We start from the raw sequence: 21,364 nt of genomic DNA, 5'->3' as shown, positions 1-21,364 counted from the left end.
TGTGTGTGTGTGTAAGTGTGTGTGTAAGTTGTATGTTATTCGATATTTGCCAGTCATACGCGTTAATGTTTATAGAGAGTATATAATTTTAAATGAATAAATTATAAATAAATATTTGTAGTATACATAGTTCTGACAGTTCTATCATTAGAGATGCATTAATTTAAAGGATGAGTTTCTATATCTGCGCGTGATTTATTGTAAGGGGCCATGATGAACTTCCACTGAAACGTATTAATGTATGTGGATTTGATTGTCTGGTTGGCTGGCTGGCTGGTGATGTAGTTTTGGTTATTTATTTGTTTGTTTGTCTGTTTAGTTGTATGGCTGTTTGTATGGTTGTCTTTAAATGATTTTATGTTTTTAAGGGATATGTTTTTTTGTAGGTTTTTATTTACGCCTAATTTTTTTATTTGTGATTATATTATATCTGCTGTTTTCAACATTTCGTACTATAAATTCATATTTGAAAGAAATGAATACAAATCGTTTGATAAATAGAACATGTGGAATAAATAAAGAATAAGAAATAAATAAGAAAGACATCTCAGTGCTCTTTCCAATTCTCTATATCTCGTATCACCACCACCATCCCATTTCACCACAACAGTTTGCCAGGAGTTTCACACCAGCCACCGAAGAAACGAAAGTACCAGGATTCTCCTCTACTGCAATCCTCCATCAGCCATCCACAACAGCAGGCTCCCATCAAACCAGAACCGGATTTCAATTATGGTTGGTTGATTTACGATTGGTTTAACCGTGCGTATGTAATTAACTATAAATGTTCTTGTATCAAAACTAAAAAGAATGTACAACCTCATTAACAGAAATTCCAAAAAAATTCTTCTTGAAACTAAACAAAATTGAGAATTAATTTATAGAATCATCACAGAATATTTTTTTCAGTGTCAATTGATAATCACCCACAAGGGTTACCGCCAGAAAATTCTGAAGACGAATCGTTCGGTTGCGAGTATCCGAGCGATTCGAATGTTTTTGCCGACGGTTCCTACAGAGTCATCACCTGGTCCAACCACCAGCCAAACAAATGGGTCTACATGGTTGATGAAAATGGCAGAGAAGCGTTAGTATCTACGTGGTTGGCTGTGCGGTTGTTGTGTGGTTGTTGTGTGGTTGTTGTGGGGTTGTTGTGGGGTTAGTTGTTGTGTAGATGGATATAACATGTTTCTTCAACAATATTTCAATCATTATGTTCCGTGCGTTTCTAATTTTAATGATAGTTTGTCGCGAGATAGGTTTGACTATCAAGACTCAAGACCACAATTGACTGACAACCGACAGGCAGTTGATTGTTAAAAACTCTCTCAATTCAGACGTGTGCGCATGCTAACATCTTGTTATTCACGTACATTAGAAATTATAACTACACTCGATTGCTAAATACAGTGTATAAATAAAGACATAAGAAACAAAACACACACACACACACACATACACACATACATACATACTTGTTTATTTATTTAACAACTGACCATAGGGCATCAAGATGTCTCTTACCCCCAATCAGAAAAAAACACACAAATTCCGTTAAACAAACAAACAAACATCATCATCTAACATCACGACTCTCATTATCCACCACAAAAAAACCTCACGCATAACCCAACCACATCCTGCAGCTCTATAATGAACTACCGTGTCGATGCTGACAAAGGCTTCAATTTCGCCACGCCTGACGAATCTTTTGTCTGCCAGAAGAAAAACCACTTTCAGGTCACCGTCCACGTCAGCGTCTCTTCCAGGCCCAAGTTTGTCAGGAATCCTGATTCTCCAGATATCCTGGAGTCTATCGATGCCTTCTACTTACATTTTTATGGAATTAAGGTGTGTGGTATTGAGTAGTGTGGTGTGGCATGGTGTGGCATGATGTGGCTTGGTGTGGTGTGTGGTATTTTCGTTAGTGGTTTGTGTGTGGAGTTCTGTTATATTTATTATCACTTTTATTTTATTATCACTTTCCATCATAACTGCATCTTCCTCTTTAATTAAAGTACATATTATCATTGCACGTGACGCTAACTCAAAGCCATTGCCAGAATCCCAGTTTAATTAAAACAATACTCATCACAACCATCACCATCGTCACAATCATCATCATCATCACCCCCACCACTATCATCATCATCATCATCATCATCATCATCACCCCCACCACTATCATCATCATCATCATCATCATCATCACCACCACCATCATCATCATCATCACCCCCACCACTATCATCATCATCATCATCATCATCATCATCATCATCACCCCCACCACTATCATCATCATCATCATCATCATCATCACCCCCACCACTATCATCATCATCATCATCATCATCATCATCATCATCATCATAACCAGGCGGAGTCTCCAAACCAGACGATCAAAATAGAACAGTCCCAATCGGATCGCAGCAAGAAAATTTTTAATCCGGTTCCGTAAGTGATGATGACGATAACGATAGTGCTGATAATGATGATGATAAAAAAGATGATGATGAAGATGACGAAGACGACGACGACGATGATGATTATTAATATTATTGACTTTACCGATGACTTGGCAGTAAGCTTGCAATCGATAGAATGAAAAAAGACATTCGTTTGATTAATGGATGAGAAACAATAGACCCAGATCTATTCCCATGATAAAAATGTTTCTGTTGTTTTTGTATGTTGTTGTTTGTATGTTGTTGTTGTTTGTATGTTGTTGTTTGTATGTATGTTTTTATTTGTATGTTGTGGTTTGTGTATTGTTGTTTGTTTAGTTTCCATTGTATTTTTGTCTCTGCTCTCATAACTACTTTATTGTTTTTTTTGTATGTTGTTTTCGTATGTTTTTATTTGTATGTTGTGGTTTGTGTATTGTTGTTTGTTTTGTCTCCATTGTATTTTTGTCTCTGCTCTCATAACTACTTTATTGTTTTGTGTCAGCCATTTTACCTATATATGTATATATGTCGATGTTGTTTGTTGTTGTTATTTTTGGTGTTGTTCAAGGTTTTGTAGGCAAATGACTGCGCTTAGATCAACATTTTTGCACGTTATGTCTGATGGGCGGGGATCTTTATGCGTTTGAACCAGGTAGCTTGAACGTGAGACACGACATCTCTCATCATTGTACCATCCCACCGCCAGTAATTAAAATTGAAAAGTACAAACGGAGACTAATATAATAGAGATACAACAACAACAACAACTATATCACAGCATATCGTACGATCAACAACTTTAAAGCACTTTTTTCGTAACAAAATAATTAATCAAACAAGTCACTCTGAAATAATTTTTGCTTATTCTAATTAGCTTGGATTTGATGGCAGACGAGGTGAACAAGATAACAGTGGGCAGGCTGCACTTCAGTGAGACAACGCTGAACAACATGAGGAAGAAGGTGCGTCCGTGTCTGTGTAATTAGTTTGCACTATTTTCAAGTTTTAAACATTCCCTTGTCTATATTTTATTTGTATTTTTGTCAAATTATAAAAAGTTCAAAAGTCTTTACTTATTTTATTTTAGAAACTAAACAACAATCATTACATAATAATGATCGACTAAACAACAACCAACCAACCAAACAACCAATCTGAAACAACAACAACAACGAACAACAACATTACAACCCCAATGACCTTCACCCTCTAACAACCTCCAAACCTTTGCAGGGCAAACCCAACCCGGACCAGCGATATTTCCAGCTGGTTGTGGCACTAGAGGCCCACTGTTCCAGCAACGTCCACACGGCGGCTGCTTACGTTTCAGATAAAATTATCGTCAGGGTCAGAAAATGTTTTTCTGTTGCAAATAAAGTCCTCTTTAAACGTTTTTAGTATCATTAAATTTTTTACGGCGTCTTAAAACAATTTGCTTGCTGGCATTCATTCATTCATTTATTTATTTCATTCGTTCGTTCCATCATTCGGTTGTTCGTTCCGTCATCTATTCCTTTATTTATTCATTTATCTTTTGCAATTTCTTTTTAAATTATTCTTCCCTATTTGACTTTAGATTAATTAATTTTTGTTTTTTTCAGTTATCCATTTTTACGACCGAACACTCAACACTAAGCGTACATACAAAAACTCGCATACAAACTTGTCCACATTGTTGTATACATACAACAAATAAACACACAGTTATTGGATGTAATCATGTGCTTCCACACACACTCACACACACACACGTACACACACACACACACACAAACACACAGGCATCTAACCCAGGGCAGTTTGAAAGTGATGTTGAAGCGATTTGGAACAAAGGTAAAGGTGCTGATGCCATATATCACGCAGTTAGTCACTCACTCACTATGCTACTGATGATGACGATGATGATGTTGATGGTGATGACGATGATGATGTGGATGACGGCGATGATGATACAATGACAATGATGATAGAATAATATCAGTCGTGATATTACGTCCTTGACAGTGATGATACGGCATGATACTGTTCGGCGTTCATAATTTTTAATTTACCAATCCTACACACCAACGTTACACTCACTTACACGAGTTCCACTTCTAAAAATGTAATAAATAAATCGTCGTCGTCATCATCTTCGTCATCGTCATCGTCATCGTGTTATCATTTATATTATCATTTTCGTTGATTTCATCATCATCATCCTAATTGCCATTATTTTCATCATAATCATAATAATAATCATCAAATTAATAGTAATAATCATAATCATCACCATCAACCTCATCATCCTTGTCATCATCATCGTCGTCATCGTCATCATTTAACTCATTTCCATATTTGCACTAACCAGTTTTACGGGTTATAATTTCATTTCGCAGAAATATAAGCACACACATGCACACAGACACATGCACACGTACACACATACGCACGTACAAACGCACTCAAAAAACATTAACAAACACACAAACAAGAACATTAACATCATTAACATCAACAACGTTAGCCATAGTGATTAACATATCATCATTAATAATGACGTCATCGTAACGTCACACAGCTACGTTCATCAATGCACATTCATCCAGCTACAAAAATGACGTCACCATTAACCAAAAGTTGTTGATAAAAAGTCTCCAAAATACTCTCCAAACGTGAAGGAAGTTTCCAAAAACACTCGAAAATAACATTCGTACATTTAAAAACGCGAACAATACTCAACAGTAAAGAGAAATACTCGAGCGAATTGGAGACTAGTCACTATTATTAAAAACTGCTATTTGAAATTGTTCGAATTTTCAAGTGCACTCGACGAATTCATTAATTTGGAATAAATACGCTCTATTTTATCCATCCGTCTATCCATTCATTCATTTATTTATTCGTTCGTTCGTTCATTCATTCATTAATTCATTCATTTATTCGTCAATTCATTAATTTATTCACTCCTTCCCTAATTCATTCATTCGTTCATCGATCAAAGGGTAGAGTAGGCATAAACACGGACAACCCCGACGAAACCCTGACAGTTCACGGCAATGTCAAGGTCACCGGCATGGTCATGGCCCCATCTGATACCAGGGTTAAAAATATCGTGCAAGAAGTTAGTGACGAATGGTGATTAAGAGTTTTGATAATGATGATAATCATTATTGCCTTCATCATCACCTATATCATCACCGTCGTCATCATCATCATCATCATCATCACCATTATCACCATCATCACCATCATCATCATCATCATCATCAAAACAGCTGGACACAAGCGAACAACTTCGGAACATCAACCAGCTCAAAGTCTACCGCTTCCAGTTCAACGAAGAGTTCGCCGAGTATGCAGGTCTGTCGGATGAGGAGAAGTTAGGTGCTGGTGTACTTGCACAGGAAGTTCACAGAGTACTTCCGGATGCTGTCCGAGAGACTGGAGATGTGATGCTGAGTAGTGGAGAGGTGATTGATAGATTTCTGGTAGTTAACAAGGTTGGTTGGTCGGCCGGTTGGTGGATTGGTGGTTGGTCGGTTGGCTGGTCAGTTGATAGGATGGTTGGATGGTTGGTTGATCGGTCGGTTGGTTGGATGGTTTGAAGTTTATTTTCCACTCACTCCCTGCAGGACCGCATCTTCATGGAGAACATTGGAGCAGTGAAGGAACTGTGCAAGGTGACTGACAAATTGGAGGACAGGATCAGTGAGATGGAACTCATGCGCAAGAAGTTGGCATCCTTCTGTAGAGATAAACTCGGAAGTGCATGGTCTTCACGTGCCGGAAGTCAATCATCCGTTTCCGGTGTTTCGCTTGGGGCGGGGTCAGTTAGCTTACGTGTTGATTTGCTGTTGTTTTGGCATCGGCGTGTTGTATTGCAGTATCGTTTTGCTTGATCTAGTAGCTTGGTTTCCCTGTTTTATGTTCAACTCGAATTATTTTCAAATTTTCCGTCCGTGTAGATCCGTGAAAAGATGCAACAGCCAATCTGCTCCACAATACGTCAGCAGCAGCAACAACATCAGCAACGACACAAGCAGCAAAAACAACAGAAACAAAAAGCACCAAAATGACGGCTGCATGACGTCACTAACGTCGTCATCATCGTCATCGTCAACAACATCGTCATCGTCAGCGTCATCCCCTCTCGCGACGAGAAGACTAACGACAACAGCCACAACGTCGCAACAGTTGCAACCTCACCAGCTCATATGGTCAAGTAGAGCCATGCAGATTGTTGTCATACTGCTCATCATTATCATGGCTGCCTGGTTAGTAGTAGTAGTAGTAAAAATAGTAGTAGTAGTAGTAATAGTAGTAGTAGTAGTAGTTGCATTTGTAGTAATAGTAACATTACTTATTTAATTAATTAACATAATTTATTTAATTATATTAAAGAAGCGCATATTTTTTCCATGTTATCAGCTTGATTTCCATTACGACCCTGTACATCATTGATAGGCAGACAAACAACGAACAAACACAAAAACTGTTTGTATATTACTTTGTATCTTTTTTTGTGTGCTTGTTTGTATTTGTTTGTATGTTTTTATCTTTGCTTACGTTAATTAATTGATGAAGGTGTTTGTATGTTTGTATTCGCTTGTATGCTTGAACATGTTTAATTGTACATGTTTGTATTTGTTTGTATGTTTGTATATGTTTGTTAGTGATTGTTTGTTTGTATATTTGTATACAAACAGAGTACAGTCATTGCAAACGTTTCAAAATATGACGAGCAACATGCCGCCTAGCTATCAGCGTGAGTTTTGATGATGATGACGATAATAATGATGATGACGATGACGAAGATGATGAAGATGATGACAATAGTGATAACGAAAGTGATAAAAATGACGATGACGACGATGATGTTACTCGTAATAATTATAACTATAATAATTTTTATTTAAAAAAAAATTATTTTCTCTCACCAGCGCCATCTACAAAACCTCAATACCTGATCCCGCCAAAATGTTTGACGTCACCGTCTTCCTGTCCCGTCGTCTGCTGTGAAATGCCGTCAGATAACCCGGAAGATGGTGGTGGAGGTGGAGGTGATGATTATGGTGAAGAGGATGATGATGATGATGATGATGGTAATGATGATGATGATGATAGTGATGATGATGATGATAGTGATGATGATGATGATAATGATGATGATGACGTCGACGATGATGATAGTGACGATGATGACGACAACGACGATGATGGTGACGCTGATGATGATGATAGGATTATGGTGATGATTATGACGATGATAATGGCGATAGGACCAATGCACTTATGGTACAAGTGATTCATGCTATCTGAATATTTCTTCGGTCTCAAATGGTTTTATCATATTTTGAGAATTCTGACATCGCTCGTATCCAGGCAGTCAAGATTACAACAATAACATCGGTGATTACGATGATGACAATTACATAGACAACAACAACAACGACAACGATGACTACGATGACCAGACAACAACAACAACAACAGCAACAACAACAACAACCAAAAAAGCAAGAGCAACAAAAACATCAACAGCAACTAAGAAATCCACGAGGCACAGAACTTCAACGACCCCAAAACGGAAAGTCGTTTATCCGTGGTGGATTGATCGTTATCCCAATTATCCCACATCAAAACCCCGGATACACCATGCTACTGCTGCTGATGATGATGATGGCGATAATAATATTAATAATTTTCTGGATTATTACGATGGTTATAATGATAACAATATAGATCGTTACGTTAAACATAAGAAGCCAAAGGATAACAAGACTAAGGTGAGTAGGGTACAATGAGGGTGATAATTATGGCGATGATGATAATGATGATGATGGTTATTATTGTTATAAAGATACTGATAATGATGACGATTGCAGTGATGGTATGGTGATGATGATATGATGACGACGGTGATGATGATAATGATTTTTAAAAATAAAATGACGACGAACAGTAAAAATGATGATAATAATCGTCATCGCAAAAATATACTAATTATAATAAATTATGTTAATTGTAGTGAATTATGTCAATTGCAATAAATTATGTTAATAAACGACACAGTTGAAGGTTCAAAGATCAAATAAGATGAAATTCGTAAGCAATGATGGCAGGAAAAACGACAGATTGAAAAGAGATATTCCTCCCAACAACAACAACAACAACAACAACAACAACAACAACAACAACAACAACAACAACAGCAACAACAACAACAACATCACTACCAACAACAACATCACTACTAACAACAACATCACATCAGCGACAAAAATGGCGATGATGATGATAAGGATCGAGCAGACGAACGAAACGATAAACCTGGATTTCTGCTCAACTGATGACTGCCGGAAGATGTCCGGATCCAACTTCACCTACGACATCCCAGTATCAAAGAGATATCCGCAAGATGTCGTTACTATCCGATTCATGTTGGTGACGATGATGATGATGATGAGATGATGGTGATGGCTACTTAATCTTTTCGTCTCTCGTTTATTCATTCGTTTTTTCCTTTCTTTCTTCTTTCCTTTATTTATTCAATCATTCATTCGTCAATCAATCGTTTGTTTATTCGTTCGTTCGCTCGTTCGCTCGTTCGTTCGTTTATTCGTTCGTTCGTTCGTTCGTTCGTTCATTCATCCGTCTATTCATCAATCCATTCATCAATCCATTCACTTATTCATCCACCCATCTATCCATTCATCCATTCTTTCTTTCAAATACAGGCCCTTAGCAAGTAGCGAGGATGTGAACGTAGAATTCTGCGGCGAGAACAAGGAAAGGACTTGTGAGCAGCGCCTCAACAACGATCTCTACATCACTAAGAGCGTTAGTTGGCTGGCTGGATGGCTGGATAGGTGGATGGCTAGATGGCTGGCTGGCTGGCTGGATGGATGGCTGGCTGGCTGGCTAGTTGAGTGATTGCTTGGTTGATTGATTGAAAATATGATTGAAAGAAAAAGCAAATGAGTGAATGAATGAATTTGAATGAATGAATGAGTGAATGAGTGAGTGAGTGAATAAATGAATGAATGAACAAATGAATGAATGAATGAATGAATGAATGAATGAATGAATGAATGAATGAATGAATGAATGAATGAATGAATGAATGAATGAATGAATGAATGAATGAATGAATGAATGAATGAATGAATGAATGAATGAATGAATGAATGAATGAATGAATGAATGATATTTTTACGATACTATATATATCCAACGCAAATTCGTTTTATATACCAATTTTTATAATTAATCAAAAAACGAACGAAATGAATGATTGAATGATCAAACGAACAAATGATTGAAAGTTTAATTTTTTGTCTGAGAGTTTATGATAGTCACATAATTTTTTTTATAAAAAAAAGTCCGGAATATTCCTCTGGAACTTGCCAGTGGGTTTCTACCACAACTCCCAGTACACCTTTAGAGCCACCAATCAGATGGGGGTAAGGGATGGTGGTGATGATGATGATGATTATGTTATTAATGATAATGATAATAACGCAATAATGAAAACAAAATTTAACGATGAAGAATAATGATGATGATGATAATGATTAAAATGTTGATGTAGATATTCCATGAAAATATTTAATAAAAATTATTATTATTATTATAAAAGTTATAAGAAAAAATTATATGAAAATAACTTTTTATCATTCGTTTATTCACCTGTTCATTCATTCTATTATCATTCATTCATTCGTTCGTTCGTTCGTTCATTTAATTTTAAAATTCCTTCCTAGGTGTCACCATGCAAACTCCAGCACCACTACTCCGTCTACACGTTCAACTTTTACAGGATATGTGATGATGGAATGTGATGATGGTGATGATGATGATGAAAATGTGATGATTATGGTGACGTTAAAGGAATGTGGTGATGATGTCATGCAGAAATGTGATGATGACGATGTGATGATAATAATAATAATAATAATATGATGATGATGATGATGGTGGTAATTTGGTGATGATGGTATAATGATATAATTATGGTGGTGATGATGGTACAATGTTTTTAAGTGTGACCGAATTTGGTTGTGATGATTCGATGATGATGTGTTACGATAGTGACTCAAATGATGATGATGACGACGACGACGAAGATGATGATGATGATAGTAGTAGTGTTGTTGTTGATGATGATGATGATGTGATAGTGAAACCGATAACGATGATGTTAATCACGATCACCATCGTCGTGATAGAGAAGGTGACATAAAAGCATTCTTTCTTTGCTGTCTTTTTGTTGAATAAATAATAATTATGATTAAAAAATAAATAAACATAAATAAACATAATAATAATAATTGTTATTATTATTTTTATTATTATTCGTTTTTTAATACTGTTTTTAATTATGATAAATGTCATATTATATTTGACATTTTGTAATTAAAAACTGCCTTTTTTAACATGAAACTTTTGGATCACACACACACACACCACAAACACACACACACACACAAACACACACATAAACACACACATTCTTTCTTTATTTTTCTCTTTCTTACACAAACACGCCCTCTCTCTTTTACACACACAGACACACAAACACACATACACACAACACACACAACATACCACACACACACATACACGTACTGATACAAGATTGTATATGTTTGAATAACACACAAAACGGTATTCGCATGTGTAACTTTGTATGTATGTTTTAGTTTTGTATTTTTTTCTTAATTTGTATTTTGTTTGTAATACCTAAAAGTGTCTTTTCTGAAAGAAAAACAGCCTTGTAAGTAAGTAGTATAATGAAAAATTATTTTAAATTATTTTACTATAAACAAATTACGTTAATTAAATGTATCTATGTTTGTTTGTATGTTTTGTCTGTATGTGTATGTATATATATATATATGTATGTATGTATGTATATATATATATATATATGAATATATATATGTACACATACAAAAAACACGTAAGTGTATGCATGCTTCTGTTTGTATTTTTTTAATGTATGTGAATTTTTTTCTATTTGTTGCTGTATGAATACAATTCGTTAGCGTAAACGCATGAAAAAAAAACATATAATTACACAGCTTGCCATTTGCTTACGAATAATAAATAACTGTTAACTTCATACACATACACACACACACAAACAAACACACCACATACATACACACACACACATACACACACACCACACACATACATAATTAACGTTTTCTATTGATTATTAATTTTTGAATTGTTTTTATAACCATTCGTTTTTTTGGAATTAATCCGATCATTCGCTCATTCATTCACTCGCTCTTCTTTCATCCATTTATCTTATCCATTGATTGATTGATTGATTGATTGATTGATTGATTGATTGATTGATTGATTGATTGATTGATTGATTGATTGATTGATTGATTGATTGATTGATTGATTGATTGATTGATTGATTGATTGATTGATTGATTGATTGATTGATTGATTGATTGATTGATTGATTGATTGATTGATTGATTGATTGATTGATTGATTGATTGATTGATTGATTGATTGATTGATTGATTGATTGATTGATTGATTGATTGATTGATTGATTGATTGATTGATTGATTGATTGATTGATTGATTGATTGATTGATTGATTGATTGATTGATTGATTGATTGATTGATTGATTGATTGATTGATTGATTGATTGATTGATTGATTGATTGATTGATTGATTGATTGATTGATTGATTGATTGATTGATTCATTCATTCATTCATTCATTCATTCATTCATTCATTCATTCATTCATTCATTCATTCATTCATTCACTCATTCATTTTTGGTTTGTTCATTTATTATAAATTTCAGTTAAACCAAGACTACAAATAACTTTTTCTTCATGTTTAATAAACTAATCTTGGATTGTTCTTCTCATCATGACGCATTATTATCTAAAAAATAAGTAAATTATTAAATAAAAAAAGTACGAAAAGTAATGAAAATAATGTTTATATTTATTTACAAATAATTAATTTATTCATTTAATTATATATAATCTTAATATAAATATTTTATAGCCAGTATGAATGATATATATGGAGGGATGGGTCTTTGAGTTCAAGGTGCCCCTAAAACTGAGTTGGAGATAGCCCTGAAATAAAATTACGTTTTGGGAATTTGGAGTGAAAGCTCCTGATTGTGGAGTGTATAAACAGTCAAATGTTATCTGGTCTGGACTTCTATATGACTGTGTATGTGTGTGTGTGTGTGTGTGTGTATGGTGTGTGTATGGGTGTATGGTGTGCGCATGTATGTGTGTGTGTGTGTGTGTGTGTGTGTTCAATGGTTTTGTATTAAATATAGTAAAAATTTCATATATAGTTGCTACTAATGATTCAATACTAATTATATTAAAAATAATAATAACAACAGCAATTGGTTATTGTTGTTATAGATGCGACAATTACTAAAATATTTGACAATATATTTATATTTGTTTATTACTTTGGCATATTTGTTGTTATGGTTATTGTGGGGCTCTTTATTTTATTATGTTTATTATTGCCGGCGTTGTTAATTATTTATTAACTTTATAATAATAATATTATTATTATTATTAATTTTTAATATAACTAATAAGAATACCATAATTGATTATGTAATGTGACAGTAACGTGAATAACATCAGGATATGATATGAACTTTTGAGAAAATTTTGTTTTACGAATTTTGCAAAATAAATATAGAGTGTAACTTTGAATTAAATATTTTGTTCAAAAGTATGAAAGAGCTTATTTGATAGCAAACGATTCAATCGCGAAATGAACTTTCGCGAAAAATTTTCTGAATTTCTGCGAAATTTTCTCCCCCCCATCATACGTACCATTCCCGACTCGTTGATTTTTTTATGCCATCTCTAGTTCGCTTGTTGTTATCGTTTTTGTTGTTGCTGTTGTATCTGTTGATGATGTTTGACGCTTTGCCGACGGGATTGCTGTTTTTGTTTTTCTGCTTGTTCGTCTTTTTCGCACACAACTTATGAACGTTACTTTTATTACTGCCCACACTAAACTTTATGTTACTACCGATGTTACTACTGCTACTAATATTCTTGAAATTACTGTTTTTGATTTTATTAACGCTGCTACTACTACCGCCTGTGCAATCGTTAAAATTACTTTCACTAGTATTTATCCCATTGTTTAAGCTGAAATTATTCGTGTTATTTATTCTGCAGTCTGTAATTAGATCATCGTCGGGGTACGGTTTCGTCGGAGCACAGTTGATCATCATCAGCATGCTGTTGTGACTCGAGGTGCCCGTGCAGTATAGGTAGTTAGTGGTGGCGGTAGTGTTCGGTGGATCGATCTTGTAGCTGCCTTCTTCACGCTTCCTGTAGCGATGGTACAGACATATCGACACGATTATTAGAGATGCGGTGACCGATGTGACGATACCGATTAAGATACCGACGTTAAGTGAGATAATCGGTTTGCTGTGAGAGGAGGAGGAGGTTGGGGAGGTTGTTTTGTAATTGTTGACGTTGTTGTTTGTGGAGTTGGTTTTTGCTGGTTTGTTGTTGTTGTTGGTTGTTGATGTTATCGATGATGCTGAAACTGTGAAAGCGTTCGCAGAAGGCAAATAAATGTCGTTGTTGTAGTTATTTCTGTTGTTGTCGCTGTTGTGGTTTCTGTTGTTGTTGTTGTCGTTGTTGTTGTGGCCGTTGAAAATCGATGGTTGGTTGTAGTTTAAGTCAAAAAACTGTTGCGAAGTGTTAAACTTTCTTGAATAATTAACATCCACGTTGTTGTAAGCACTGTTGTCGATATTTCTGTAGTTGTTGTTTGGGTTTAGGAATGCGTGTGAGCTTGCGTTGTTGAAATTGTTATTAAAATTAAAATTATTATTGTTGTTAAAGTTATTGTTGTTGTTGTTGTTGTTGTTGTAGATGTTGTTGTTACCCGCTAAAAAATTTGCATTCATGTTCATATTGTTGTTACTGCTGCTGATGTTGTTAACGTTAAAAATCTTACTCAACTTATTATTATTATTAATATTGTTGTTGTTGTTGTTGTTGTTGTTGTTGTTGTTGTTGTTGTTGTTGTTGTTGTTGTATGTACAGTTCAAATCATCGTAGAGACAGCGAATGGAGGTGGAAGTTTGCCATGGAATTTTTGTTCTAAAAATAAAATTTTAATTAATACTGTTAAGTATCACAAATACTGAAACGAATTAACAATACTACTAATTATAAATAACACTATAAAATGTCAATTCATTAAATTTGTTTAAGAATTATTTATTTATTCATTAGTGTAATGTTTTTCGATCAAGTTTTGAAGTTTTGTGCTTATTTCATATCAAATTTTCAGCTCACAATTTGTGGGCAGCATTTCTCCACTACTCTACGACATCTTTCCATCTTTCAGGTATCATGCAAATATAAAGAAAAAGATAAAGAAAAAGAGTAACATCCTTATGTTCGTTTGCGTGTGCGTGTGTATACGCGTGAGTGTGTGTGTGTATGTGTGTGTGTACGTGTGTGTGTTTGTGTGTGAGTGGGGGCGGAAATGAGAGTTCCTCAGTAAATAGATCTGCCAAAATGCATATAATCTGCAGCCATGCTGATGCTCAATGAAGCGAGTGCTAGGAAAACAAGTTTGTACCGGCTGGAAAAGTTGAATGACTGCGTGTGTGTGTGTATGTGTGTTGTGTGTGTGTGTGTGTGCGTGCGTGTGTGTGTGGTGTGGTGATTTTTTCTGAGTATAAAGTTTTTGCCTCTCCCTCTTGTAGTTACTTGCGCATACTTGTTTAAAACCATTCCTTAATGTTTGTAATACTTTGTGTGTTTCTACGTGAATGTGTGCGTTCGCCTGTGTCTGTGGCGTTTTGTCTAAACGTACGTACAAGCATGTGGAAAGGTTTTGATATCCGTGTGAGTTACGGAAAATGATGAGGAAGACGAGAGTTATCAGGAAATTTGGGATAAAAGGAAGAGAGTGAGTGAGTGAGTGAGTAAGAAAGAAAGGAAGAGAGTGAGAGAGAGTGTGTGAGTGAGAAAGGAGGAAAGAGAGAGACGGAAGGAAGAAAGAGCAAGATAAAAAATCGTTTCAGGATGGATTAAAGGTGATGTAACGGACGCAGAAAAAATCTATTATTTTTGAAATTAAAAAAAAAGAATTTTATAAGGAAAAACTTCGAAGTTGTAATACAATACTTCTTAATAATTCCACAAATTATTATCCAATTATTTTTTCAAAATATAAATAAATAAATAAAATTTCTCCTTACACCACAATGCTATCTCGTACACGCAACAAAGAACATCCACACAGTAAATAATACACAAATTAATTCTCCAGTGAGTAAAAACTAATTCTATAGTAAAAATTACTTTGTGGTAATTACTACTTATAATAATAATTACAAAGTTCAAAGTGGTTCAGTAGACTAGCATCTGTGAAAGAACCACAACAGAATAAATGTCCTACCTCTCCTAGCTTGATTTTAAAATTGTTGATTGAATCCACTGAAACAATTTCATCGCTCAGCTCCTTCCAGGCGCTTACCACCCTGCTTCTGAAGAATATTTGCTTTATTGGATTTTCTGTCTTCTTGAAGGGCTTGTATCTATGACCTCTTAATCTTTTCCTATTTTCTAGTTGAAAGAATCTGGTGAATGGAATGGGGTTTCTTTTTTTCCAGTTATTAACTTATATGTCTGAATCGGATCTGCTCTGCATCTTCTCCTTTCTAGAGTTTTTAACCTGCATTTTTTCAGTCTATCTCTTCATTCTAGTTTTCCAACTCTTTCGATCTTCTTTGTTGCTCTACGCCGTACCCGTTCAAGAATGTCTTTGTCCTTTTTGCAGATCTGGACTCCAAACCTTTGAACAGTAATCGAAACGAGGGCGAACCAATGTTTCATACGAGTTCATAATGATCGACTTCTCTCAGCTCACCACCGTCCTTCTGATGCATTCAAGTTTTTGATTGGCTCTTACTGCTGCATTCCCATGTATCAAATTTACTTCATCGCGTGATGTGAGAAAATCGAATAATGATGTAATAAATAAACTATGCAAAAATCCTGACCTTATAAAATTTTCATCATAAACTAAAAAAATGTTAAAAAGAGTGATAATTGAATAGAAATAACAAGAACAATATATTTATTATCATTTTTTCATCATCATCATCTTCTTCTTCTTTTCCTCCTTCGTCTTCATTATCGTCGTTGTCATCGTCAACATCATCATTATCATCATCAATATCATCATCGTCATCGCCGTCGTCATCATCATCATCATCATCGTTGTCAACATCATCATCATCATCATAACTCACGTGACTGGACTCCTCTTGCATTCAAGATCATCATCATCAGTGCAAAGCTCGCCTGAGGATATGTCGTCTACCTGGAAGGAGAGAGTTTCGGCGGGAAGTTTTAAAATTTTAATAAAATTAAAAAATTTGATGATGGGAAAAAGAAAATTTAATGATTTTGAAAAAAATTTTTTTTTAAATTTTACTTGTCAAATAACTGAATAGAAAAATATTTATTCTGGGAGTGAATTTGTCAAAAGAAATTCTTTTCAACGAAAGAAACCCGAAATTTAATATGGTACAAAGAAATTTATAGCTGACGGAAAACACAAAACACGAGTCAAACCACAAAAATAGAAGATTAAAATGAAATACCAAAGTCATCCGGACAAAAATATTGTAGTTAATTAAATTCAATGAATGGAGAGGGAGAAAATCTTTATGAAAAAACAAAAAAATTTGTAATGTGCGTGAGCGTGCGTGTGTATGAATGTGTGTACAATTTTCATTTTTTTGTTTATTCATTCATTTGTTCATTCATTCAATCGCTGCTCGTTTTCTCGTTCATTCATTCGTTCGTTTGCTCGTTTTCTCGTTCATTCATTCGTTCGTTTGCTTGTTCTCTTGTTCATTCATTCGTTCGTTTGCTCGTTCTCTTGTTCATCCATTCGTTCGTTTGCTCGTTTTCTCGTTCATCCATTCGTAGCCTCATAAAGCTCTTTATTTATACATTTTAATCACTCACAAAGCGCCGTTTATTCATTCAATCAATCATTCATTCTTTCGTTTATTTATTCAATCCATCATTCATACTTTCATTCACATATTTATTCATCTATCCATCCATCCGTTCGTTTGTTCATTCGTTCATTCATTGCATTATCGAGCAGTCAAGTCTATAATTTTAATCGCTCTCAAATTTTTTATTCAATCAATCAATCAATCAATCAATCAATCAATCAATCAATCAATCAATCAATCAATCAATCAATCAATCAATCAATCAATCAATCAATCAATCAATCAATCAATCAATCAATCAATCAATCAATCAATCAATCAATCAATCAATCAATCAATCAATCAATCAATCAATCAATCAATCAATCAATCAATCAATCAATCAATCAATCAATCAATCAATCAATCAATCAATCAATCAATCAATCAATCAATCAATCAATCAATCAATCAATCAATCAATCAATCAATCAATCAATCAATCAATCAATCAATCAATCAATCAATCAATCAATCAATCAATCAATCAATCAATCAATCAATCAATCAATCAATCAATCAATCAATCAATCATTCATAAATTCATCCATCATTCATTCATTCATTATTCATTCAATCAATTAATCAATTATTTATTCACTCATTCACCACTCATTCATTTATAATTCGTTTACTTATCTTTCGACATATTTTTAATAATAATCTTCCATTCTCCCAAGCAATTCATCAACCCGGGGTCACTTATTTTATTGTGGTCAGAAAAATGGAATAATACCATTGCATCATTATTATTATTATTACTATAGTAATTAATATAATGATAATTTTTATTACCGGTAGTACTGGAAGTGTTGTTGTTGTTGTTGTTGTTGTAGTGGTAGACCAGTAGCGAACAAAAATGTGAGAAACCTGAAAGATTGAAGCAGTTCAAGCGCTCGCTGAGAGTCTGCGGACGACAAAATTGTGGTGAAAATGAAATGAGTCGCCAAACTCATGGTGAAAGAACAGATAAAAAATTGGACTGCCATTAAAAATGTTAGTGGTTGTCATCAGAAAAGTTCAATAAATAAATAAATAATAATATAATATAATTGATTAATTAAAATAATATGTATTATGTAATTTATTACAATAAGTTTCTTGATACCAGTTGTGAGAAACTTGAAACATATCAAAAGAAATTGTAATATTGTGCATATGGAAAGGGTTTCTAATTTTTTTCGTTGGTTTTAGTTTGTTGATACCAGCGTAATACCTCGCAGAGAGATAGCGGATAAATGTAAGAGACACTTGAATTGAGAAAAATATATGTAAATATTGAAACGATTGAATTCGTCGCCAAGAGCCGGCGGACAAAATTGTGAGAAAAATTAATTCGAAAGAAATTTTCATATTGAAACAATTCAATCGCATTTCAATCGTATTTAGGATGGGTTTGTGCTGTTAGCTTTAACACCATGGGCTCTCCATTGATTCACATGCTAATGTTTTTGCTGAATCTGTAAGAAATATAGATGTTGAAACGATTCAGTTTAAATTTTGTTTGCCTGCTGATGTTTAATACTATCTTAATTCCTCATAGTTAAGGGCAAAATAACACACCAAAAGTTGGAACTGATAAATGATAAACCACTAACAAACACTGCGATGTGTGCGTGCGTGTGGGTTAGGGTTAGGGTTAGGGTTAAGACAGAACATAAACTTCCAACAAAATCAATCTGGAAATATCATCATTACAAAAAACATTTGCGATAAAATTCCCCGAATAAACTCCAGTTTGTACACATGTGTTTATATTTGTGTATGTGTAATTTTATGAGTATATATCTGTGTGCAAGACGCTTGTGTGTGTGTGTGTGTGTGTTTCCATCAATCTATGTAATTTATGGTCGTGTCATTTTAATTAAAATTAGATTTTCCTGTCTCATCTTGATGGCATTGGTGTGGAACGTGGGTGTTGCTGAGGCTGAAGAAGAAGATGATGATGATGGTGACGAGGAAGACGACGACGATGACGATAAAGACGACAATGATGATGATGATAACGATGAAATCTCACTCCAGCAAGCACCCTTAAAAATGATGCCGATAGAGTAAAAGGTGGATGACGACCGGAAGAAAAAATTATTTTTCATCCTTCGATAGCACGCCACTATAGATTAGATGCAAATTTTAAAATAAATAACATACACCCACATGTGCGTNAAACCTACATAAACATGCATACATACAGACAAACACATACATACATACATACATAAATACATACATACATACATACATACATACATACATACATACATACATACATACATACATACATACATACATACATACATCAATTTTTTCGTTCGCTGCCCTGGCCGCGGCCAGGGCAGCGGACGAGAAAATGAAAAAATATGGGAACGCCCTCCCCTCGATGGAATTCTTGCCAATATGCATCGAGGTTCTTGGCCCGATGGACCCCAACACCCTTAAATTTCTTAAGGCAATATGTAAAATGATCAACGTCAGATCAGGCGACAGCAGGAAACTGTTTTTCGCAACTAACCACATTTCGTGCTTGTTGCAGCGGTTCCTGCGTGTCTGTGTGCTTGAAAATATCCAACTGAATGCCGACATGTGCAATTAACGACAAATCAAAGTGTTAATCTATTTGTTACTTGATGTTTGACGGTTCAGTGTCACTCATCATGTTTTAGTTTTAACATACATACATACATACATACATACATACATACATACATACATACATACATACATACATACATACATACATACATACATACATACATACATACATACATACATACATACATACATACATACATACATACATACATACATACATACATACATACATACATACATACATACATACACATATGCACAAACAAAGAAACACAAACATACAAACGCACACAACATACAATTACACATAGGCTCTTTCATGTGATAATGAAGGAGATGGATGGAATGATAAATACATTCACACACACACACATACACACCTACACACACGCACGCACGAACAAACACACTTACACACACATACACAGTCATTCAAATGATTGCATATCATTATAAGACGCTAGCTGCGTTTTCTTAACGTGCCCATGAATTTTAATTTAATACTTTTTCCAATAAGCTTCTCTGTCACAACTTCTTCTACTACAACTACTTGTTAGTGAGTCGGCTATTAAGTTTTATACTGCACAAATACTGCAAATACTTCAAGTATATACCCTAAATATTGTAAAGGAGTTTTATAGATGAGAATAAGTGTGTGACCATTGCTTCTTATCCAATCAAAATTGAACTATCGATGTAACAAAATAAAATGGTGTTTATGGTATGTTTTTTTTTAATAAAATTATGAAATTAAATTAAATTAAATTGAAATTAACAAAATAAGAAATATATATTATTAATTCTTAGTTACTGTATATATTCTAAATACTGGATATAGAATCGATTTTGTTACAATTTAAGATCGTCCTTTGACAAGATATTCTTTTGATCACTGCTACTAATATGACTTTTAATAATACTACTGTAACAAATTCTTTCACTCAAATACTACTGCTACCACTTATAGTAGTATAAGTATTAGTATTAGTAGTAGTAGTAGTAGTAGTAGTAGTAGTAGGAGTAGTAGTAGTAGTAGCAGATGTAGTAGCGGCAGCAGTGGCAGCAGTAGTAGCAGTAGTTGTAGCTGCAGTAGTAGTAACCATGGAAGTAGTAGTGTTATTATCAATATTATTTTTAATGAAAAAATTACTCCTACAACAGTTAGTAGTACAATTACTGCTGTTTACTTAGAGAGCATATGCTTGGAGATGTTAGCATTTCCTGACTAGATGCAGCGCTAATACGACGCATGTGGTT

General features: G+C 34.4%; 3 protein-coding genes across 3 annotated transcripts; 1 reads left to right on the top strand and 2 right to left on the bottom strand.

The window, feature by feature from the left end:
• Positions 1-237: 237 nt before the first annotated feature.
• Positions 238-9,876, top strand: HELRODRAFT_188435 (hypothetical protein; the record flags this gene model as incomplete). Its single annotated transcript, XM_009017781.1, has 18 exons — positions 238-260; positions 611-735; positions 934-1,087; positions 1,647-1,851; positions 2,381-2,457; positions 3,325-3,412; positions 3,684-3,797; positions 4,232-4,312; positions 5,434-5,553; positions 5,708-5,881; positions 6,065-6,258; positions 6,398-6,520; positions 6,642-6,706; positions 7,373-7,492; positions 7,974-8,218; positions 8,505-8,872; positions 9,170-9,231; positions 9,815-9,876. 18 exons carry the CDS (start codon positions 238-240, stop codon positions 9,874-9,876), a joined length of 2,400 nt encoding a protein of 799 aa, XP_009016029.1.
• Positions 9,877-11,306: 1,430 nt separating this feature from the next.
• On the bottom strand, positions 11,307-14,398 carry HELRODRAFT_188434 (hypothetical protein; the record flags this gene model as incomplete). Its single annotated transcript, XM_009017780.1, has 3 exons — positions 11,307-11,780; positions 12,201-12,656; positions 13,293-14,398. 2 exons carry the CDS (start codon positions 14,396-14,398, stop codon positions 12,632-12,634), a joined length of 1,131 nt encoding a protein of 376 aa, XP_009016028.1. The 3' UTR covers positions 11,307-11,780; positions 12,201-12,631.
• A 592-nt stretch (positions 14,399-14,990) lies between these two features.
• HELRODRAFT_160849 (hypothetical protein) lies at positions 14,991-20,032 on the bottom strand (the record flags this gene model as incomplete). The annotated part of the gene is made up of 4 exons (XM_009017779.1): positions 14,991-15,095; positions 16,414-16,504; positions 16,757-16,827; positions 19,814-20,032. 4 exons carry the CDS (start codon positions 20,030-20,032, stop codon positions 14,991-14,993), a joined length of 486 nt encoding a protein of 161 aa, XP_009016027.1.
• Between the last annotated feature and the right edge of the window lie 1,332 nt (positions 20,033-21,364).

The sequence above is a fragment of the Helobdella robusta genome (genome assembly GCF_000326865.2).
Source record: "Helobdella robusta unplaced genomic scaffold HELROscaffold_2, whole genome shotgun sequence".
Lineage (NCBI taxonomy): Eukaryota > Metazoa > Annelida > Clitellata > Rhynchobdellida > Glossiphoniidae > Helobdella > Helobdella robusta.
The sequence above is the reverse complement of the archived record's forward strand: the minus strand, read 5'-3'. Positions and strand labels throughout refer to the sequence as shown.